The sequence below is a fragment of the Triticum urartu genome, chromosome 6A, assembly GCF_056163025.1.
Source record: "Triticum urartu cultivar PI428250 chromosome 6A, HENAU_Tu73, whole genome shotgun sequence".
In the NCBI taxonomy this organism is placed as follows: domain Eukaryota; kingdom Viridiplantae; phylum Streptophyta; class Magnoliopsida; order Poales; family Poaceae; genus Triticum; species Triticum urartu.
In genome coordinates, this window is record NC_141878.1 from 163,571,390 (window position 1) to 163,577,748 (window position 6,359).

At 46.6% G+C, this 6,359-nt stretch overlaps 2 protein-coding genes across 2 annotated transcripts; both read left to right on the forward strand.

Annotated features, from left to right (window-relative positions):
* Nucleotides 1-330: 330 nt before the first annotated feature.
* LHCA3 (PSI type III chlorophyll a/b-binding protein) lies at nt 331-1,659 on the forward strand. Its single transcript, XM_048677260.2, has 3 exons — nt 331-601; nt 697-758; nt 856-1,659. Exons 1-3 carry the CDS (start codon nt 473-475, stop codon nt 1,472-1,474), a joined length of 810 nt encoding a protein of 269 aa, XP_048533217.1. The 5' UTR covers nt 331-472; the 3' UTR covers nt 1,475-1,659.
* A 182-nt stretch (nt 1,660-1,841) lies between these two features.
* On the forward strand, nt 1,842-5,050 carry RUG2 (Regulator of chromosome condensation (RCC1) family protein). The gene is made up of 4 exons (XM_048677255.2): nt 1,842-2,433; nt 3,055-3,271; nt 3,352-3,664; nt 4,187-5,050. Exons 1-4 carry the CDS (start codon nt 2,114-2,116, stop codon nt 4,669-4,671), a joined length of 1,335 nt encoding a protein of 444 aa, XP_048533212.2. The 5' UTR covers nt 1,842-2,113; the 3' UTR covers nt 4,672-5,050.
* The last annotated feature ends 1,309 nt before the right edge of the window (nt 5,051-6,359 follow it).

Here is a 6,359-nt window from a genome sequence, read left to right on the forward strand (position 1 = left end):
AAGAAATTTGGTGATTTAGTAATCCGAAAGATCCCCTTATCCAGATGGTGATACATGATAGGCTCATATGGGCAACCATGATATCTCGTATCCCACGGAATGCATACTCTCTAGCCAGACACAAAAATTGCAACTGTCTGTGCTGTCCACAAGCTGCTGAAAAATCTGAGCCAAGGGAATGCAGTTAAGCAGCCTCAGCTGATGAGAGGCCAGGTGGCAGCCTCCTTATCCCAGCGCACCCGCCACATGGCGGGCTTCTACTGGGTCCACAGATGCCCTCATCCGCTGAGGCTCCACCTCACATCGGAATAAGATTGCCCTGGCCCCACCCCCGCCCAGCCTCAGGCGCACGTTCCTCTCTCCTTTTGTAGCAGTGGGTGAGTTTTGGAGCACACACTTTCATCTCAGTCTGTACCACACACCACGCCTGCCTCATCTCTCGGAGCAGGAGGAGGAGGAGCTTGCAGGAACAATGGCGGCCCAGGGTCTTCTCTCTGGGAGGCAGCTGCTGGGGAGGCCTCTGCAGTCTTCCATCTCCAGGTCGTCTTCCTCCCGGAAGTCCCCCTTCGTCGTCAGGGCATCTTCCAGCCCCCCTGCCAAGGTCAGTTCGACTCTAGCCATGCTGCATGTTCTCTTTTGATCTGATGAGAGCTAGCTGGAGTAGTTCCTAACTTTCTTCTTCTTCTTCTCTTTCAGCAAAATGACAACAGGCAGCTGTGGTTTGCGTCCAAGCAGTCCCTCACCTACCTCGACGGCACGTAAGTCGCGGGGCAACATATTACACCTGGTGTATGTGTATTGGCAGTGTGGTAGAGAGAAGCTGATTTAGGAGGTGTTGGGTTTTGTGCTTTGCAGGCTGCCCGGTGACTTTGGCTTCGACCCCTTGGGGCTGTCCGACCCAGAGGGCACCGGCGGGTTCATCGAGCCCAGGTGGCTGGCCTACGGCGAGATCTTCAACGGCCGGACGGCGATGATGGGGGTGGTGGGCATGATCGCCCCGGAGGCCCTGGGCAAGGTGGGTCTGGTGCCCCCGGAGACGGCGATCCCGTGGTTCCAGGCAGGCGCGATCCCGCCGGCAGGCACCTACCAGTACTGGGCCGACCCCTACACGCTCTTCGTGTTCGAGATGGCGCTCATCGGCTTCGCGGAGCACCGGCGGCTCCAGGACTGGTACAACCCGGGCTCCATGGGGAAGCAGTACTTCCTGGGCCTCGAGAAGTACCTCGGTGGCTCCGGCGACCCCGCCTACCCCGGCGGGCCCATCTTCAACCCGCTCGGGTTCGGCACCAAGAGCGAGAAGGAGATGAAGGAGCTCAAGCTCAAGGAGATCAAGAACGGCCGCCTCGCCATGCTCGCCTTCCTCGGCATGTCCCTGCAGGCCATCTTCACCGGCGTCGGGCCCTTCCAGAACCTCCTCGACCACCTCTCCGACCCCGTCAACAACAACATCCTCACCAGCCTCAAGTTCCACTAGGCGAAATCGATCCGATCCGATCCGAGCATCATCGTCCTGTGCATGGTACCCGTCGTCGTGGGAAACGTGAGCGTGCGAGAGGTATATATGCGAGGGTGGGTGTAAAATGTAAATTTGTACGCGTGCTGCGTGCATGCTTGTAATATTTATATCGTGCTATGAAAATTAGTGCATTGCATCTCTCATCATCTTCACCAACCAACTTCTGCGCCTTTCTTTCCCTGGCCCTCATCTGATCATATCGTACGTGCAATTGGGCGGCTGGATTATGATGACAGCGGCCTTATTGCATCTTCTTTATAATTCTCATGAAAAAAAGGGTTATTTTACAAAAAAAACTACGAGTACTGAGTAGTATATGTGATTTTTCTGACAAAATAAAGTTAATTGTTGCTGTAAGAAAATACACGTGCATTTTGGGAAAAGGCTTATCACAGTATGCAAATCTCTGTGGCTCTTCCCGCAGAAAAAACAAATAAACTCCGTGGCTCTATGCTTACAGTGATGAAGTTCTTAAATTGGGCCGGGCCAAGAAACGCGTTGGAATAGGGCCAGCTTTTCACCGGTCCACGGTTAGATCATCCGCGACTCAGCCGTCGCCGTCTCCTTTCGCCTCCCTTCGACGGCTGCCCTGCCCAGATGCTTCCCCTCCTCCGCGCGCGCCCCTGCGCTTCCCGCCTCCGCCGCTGCCTCCTATCCGCGCTTGCAGCGGGCGGGACACCTCCGCCGCTGCGCTCCGGCGTAGTGTACGCGTTCGGTGACAACAGCCACGGGGCCGTGGGCCAGCCTGCGCCGGCCGCGGACGTCTACGTCCCCACGCCCGTGCCCTCCCTCCCGCCGTCCGTCGATGCGGTCGCAGCCGGACACTACCACTCCCTCGCCGTATCCTCTGCCGGGGAGGTCTGGGCGTGGGGGCGCAACCAAGAGGGCCAGCTCGGCCGCGGGCTCCAGGCCCCGAGGTGATCTAACCCTCCTCCCCATCTCCTCTGCCCTTCGGGGCGAATCAGTATATGAATTGAACTAAATGAGTTGGTGTCACTTACCTAAATCAATTATACCCATTGCAATTTTACTGAAGTCTGCAGAGTATCATGATAGGGGTTATGTATGCCAGTATGAGTTCATGCCAAAGCGATGAATTATTTATTCCAGTATATGCAGCACCATTTCTTTCTGGCCCAGATAATGAGCAACAGTGATGTGCTTGTTCAGTGCTACCAGCATAACAAAGATGCTGAAGAATGGCTCACATAACGTGGTCACTTCTTTATTGAAATATATAACGTGGCCACTTGCTGATGTATGCCGCACGCGCACACCTTGCACTGCTTTCAGCTTTCATATTGAGTATATTCTGATCAGAGCATTCAAACCTTAACATGGAAAGCATACATCAACCAAACTGATATGATGCACCCATATTTTTCTTGCCCATGCTAGCCTTAAATAAAATACTAGCCAATGGCATGAGTTAAAATTGTAGCTCAAAACCTCAACCTATTATTTGTGTTATTCATAGGTGTTATTTAACACTTACCAAGTGTATAGGTGCAATGCTTTACCATTCTGCTAAATGACAGGAATACTTGGAGCAATCCAGAACAGGTGAGAGGATTGGAGAATGTTCAAGTTCGAGCTGTATCCGCTTCAGGTGTTGTTTCCGCAGCAATTGGGTGCGATGGCTCGTTATGGGTATGGGGGAGATCAAAGCGTGGCCAACTTGGGCTTGGCAAAGACATTGTGGAGGCCACAATGCCTTCTAGAGTGGAGGCCCTTGCTGGTTACGATGTTGTTAAGGTGATAACTTTTGCCCTGAAATGAACTAATTGGATGCTACTTACTAGTGAGGCAATGTTTTAATGAAGCGAAAATGGTAGGTATCATTTGGATGGGGGCATGCCATGGCACTGACAAAGGATGGAGGGCTGTTCGGTTGGGGGTTTTCAGAAAATGGAAGGTTAGGAGATATGGGTCAAAGTACCGAAGCACCTTCTCCACAAGAATACGTTGGGAAAACAGAGGATAACTATTCAAGTTCAATGTTGGAGGCTGTTGAAAAGATGGTTGTCGACAAAATTCGGAGCGAGGACAATATGCCCATCATCTGGGAACCTTCTCTTGTTCATGAAGTGACTCATCTTGACGTGTCTGATGTTTCCTGTGGGCTTGATCATTCCCTGATTCTCTGCTGTGAGTATTTCTTTTCACCTACAAAATTGAAGCTCTTATGCGCACTTGCTATGCATAATGTTTCTGCTGTACTTATTTCTCTCTCTCTCTGAAGGCAGTAGTGTTTAATAAGACGTAGGGCATTGTTGCATCTGCAATATTTGTTTTTTTTAGTATTCATAATGAGTTCAAACTTGGAAATAGCAGCTTTATATTTTCAGAAATGAATAGTAAATATATATTGCCAATTTGCATCAGGTTTTTCAAGCACCAGCATTCTTTCTGACTATTCTTATTTGATTCGTTCATTGTATTAACATAGAAAACTAGGAGCTGGGCTGCTGTGAAAGCATAAAGTCTTGGGCATGTAGTATGACGGAGATTTTTTTAATGCATGAGCACCAAAACAGAGATATTATATTAGGAGTGCACAGCTTTGGACAAATGAACAACAATCATCTAAAACTGTACCTTTTGGGGGGTGTCAGAGTTTTCAGTTCCGTTATATTTATATTCCTCTCATGTGATTTACGTATTAACCAGCTAATTGCACCGTACTGAGTGGTGGAGACAACACTTATGGACAACTTGGTAGGAAGTCAGGCTGGGCCAAATTGCTTCCCGTCGACATAAGCTACATCCCATTCTCTGTGTCAGCGAGTGCTGGCCACTCGCTTGCTCTGTGCCATATATCAACCAAAGGCACTGACAATGTTAAAACTGGTATTCTATCATGGGGATGGAACTGCAGCTCCCAGCTTGGACGACCTGGTCAAGAGGATGCCCCAGCACTAGTCAACTATCTGGTTGGTGAGAACCCAATAACAGCTGCAGCTGGCCGTGTTCATTCCATTGTTCTCATGTCGAACGGAGAAGTTTGGGCTTGGGGATCTGGCCGAAATGGCAGACTTGGTTTGGGCAGTTCAATGGATGAGGCAGAGCCTTGTCTCATCGATACCTTGGAAGGAGTAGAGGTCTTACAAGTCGCCACAGGGATGGACCATAATCTCATATTGGTTAAAGAATAGGCTGGGCTGCTTCTTTAGGGAAGGATATTGATTGTTGCAGTAGTCACTGGAACAGTTTTGCTATCAACTGGATGCGATCTTCAAACATAGTTATGAACTTATGATGCTAACTAGTACTCACACGCTTTCAGAATTGTGTCTGTCACCTTTCACTTCCATGTAATGTTTCCCATGTATTTATGCTCGTCCATCATGGTAAATATTTGTGTTAGCATCATCTCTGGTGGTGATACTGGAGTTTGACGGGTTTTTTGGTCTTGAAGGGAAAATGTTGAGATAGTTCATGTGCATTCCCAGGCTTCCTCCTGTGCAATTCTGTAGCTTGTCTGTTTACATGTACATACTTTTAAATCCTGTTGTGAATGTTCTATTGCTAACATCTCGGCTCTCCAATGGACTAGTAAAAGTAGTACCGTTGGTTTGTTAAAAAAAATCTTATCATGTAATTGTTCTACATTCAAAAGCTTTAAGTAAGCAAACTCTTTGATATCCAGAAAATTGTGTTTTGAATGGTGTAATAAGCACTTTCTTACCATAAGAAAACATTTTTACAAGGTGGTGTTGTATAGTGATAAATTTTGAACTTTGGTATCTTTTTTACATTGTTGTTGTTCGTGTAATTATTTTTGAACATATTGCCATAGCTAGTGATGTCCATCAAAATTTGAGAGCATAGCCATTAGCTCAATTCAAAGACCATGGAGATTTACTACTTGCCATGCATAGTACTCCCACCATTAATAAATACTTCCTCTGTCTCAAAATGCGGTGTCAAAAAACGTCTTACATTGAAACAAAGGGAGTATATTGCATAATTTTGACTGTCCAACTTCAAGTTTTGACAAACATAAGCAAATGATATGCATGTTACTTCACAAAACATCGATACAATAGCGTTTGTATTCAATAGTGTTTTCTTTTCTAGTTGCGATTTGTAACTGCTAGCACTGCATTCTTTTCTTGTTTGCGACGACTAGCAATGTATTTGAAAAACGAATTCATGATCAAACTTTAAACTTGACCAATAAAAATGTGCTTGTACTTTTGAACAAAGGAGTAAACAAAGTGCAATCTGTATGCTCTAGAAAAGAAGTAACCTAAGTTTCTCATAGGGAAATAGGGGTTCTTGGCAACGATAAGGCCCAACAAGCCGGGTAGCTAGATCCCTACTTCAAAGCAGTCTCATCAGCCGTCCCCAACTTTCTGTTGGCACCACTGCCTGTTGTTGGGGGTAAACGTAAGTATCACCACCAATGATTACAATACTTATCTCCTTTTCATTTTTATAATAGGAAGAGATTTTCCTGCAAAAAAAAAAGACATTTAAGATCCAATATCACATGGTTGAAAACAGAAGTAAAACAAAGGTTGAAAAGAGATTATTCTTTTTAGCAAAGGTTGAGAAGAGTTTTTTTTTGAGCGCCTGAGGTTGAGAAGAAATAAAAAAGGAAAGAAAGAAAGACGCGTTTAGCGAGCAGCCGTTGGCTCGCTAACGCTTCCCAGCAGCCAGACTTTTTGAAAAGTATTTGTCTCCTCCATCTGATTAGGAAATATTTTTATGGTCTCAACTGGCTAAACGAAATCGACTCATCAACAGTTCATTAAATGATCCACATGCATTCGGTTGTGACTTTTTTTACTGCATGGCTTGGATGACTTTCTAGCATTTAATTCACGATTTATGGATT

Excerpts from the sequence above, each read along its gene's own strand:
- LHCA3 (XM_048677260.2), top strand. The coding sequence starts at position 473 with ATGGCGGCCCAGGGTCTTCTCTCTGGGAGGCAGCTGCTGGGGAGGCCT. Across the intron at positions 602-696 it reads CTTCCAGCCCCCCTGCCAAG|CAAAATGACAACAGGCAGCT; the intron begins GTCAGTTCGACT and ends CTTCTCTTTCAG. Across the intron at positions 759-855 it reads CTCACCTACCTCGACGGCAC|GCTGCCCGGTGACTTTGGCT; the intron begins GTAAGTCGCGGG and ends TGTGCTTTGCAG.
- RUG2 (XM_048677255.2), top strand. The coding sequence starts at position 2,114 with ATGCTTCCCCTCCTCCGCGCGCGCCCCTGCGCTTCCCGCCTCCGCCGC. Across the intron at positions 2,434-3,054 it reads CGCGGGCTCCAGGCCCCGAG|GAATACTTGGAGCAATCCAG; the intron begins GTGATCTAACCC and ends GCTAAATGACAG. Across the intron at positions 3,272-3,351 it reads CTGGTTACGATGTTGTTAAG|GTATCATTTGGATGGGGGCA; the intron begins GTGATAACTTTT and ends CGAAAATGGTAG.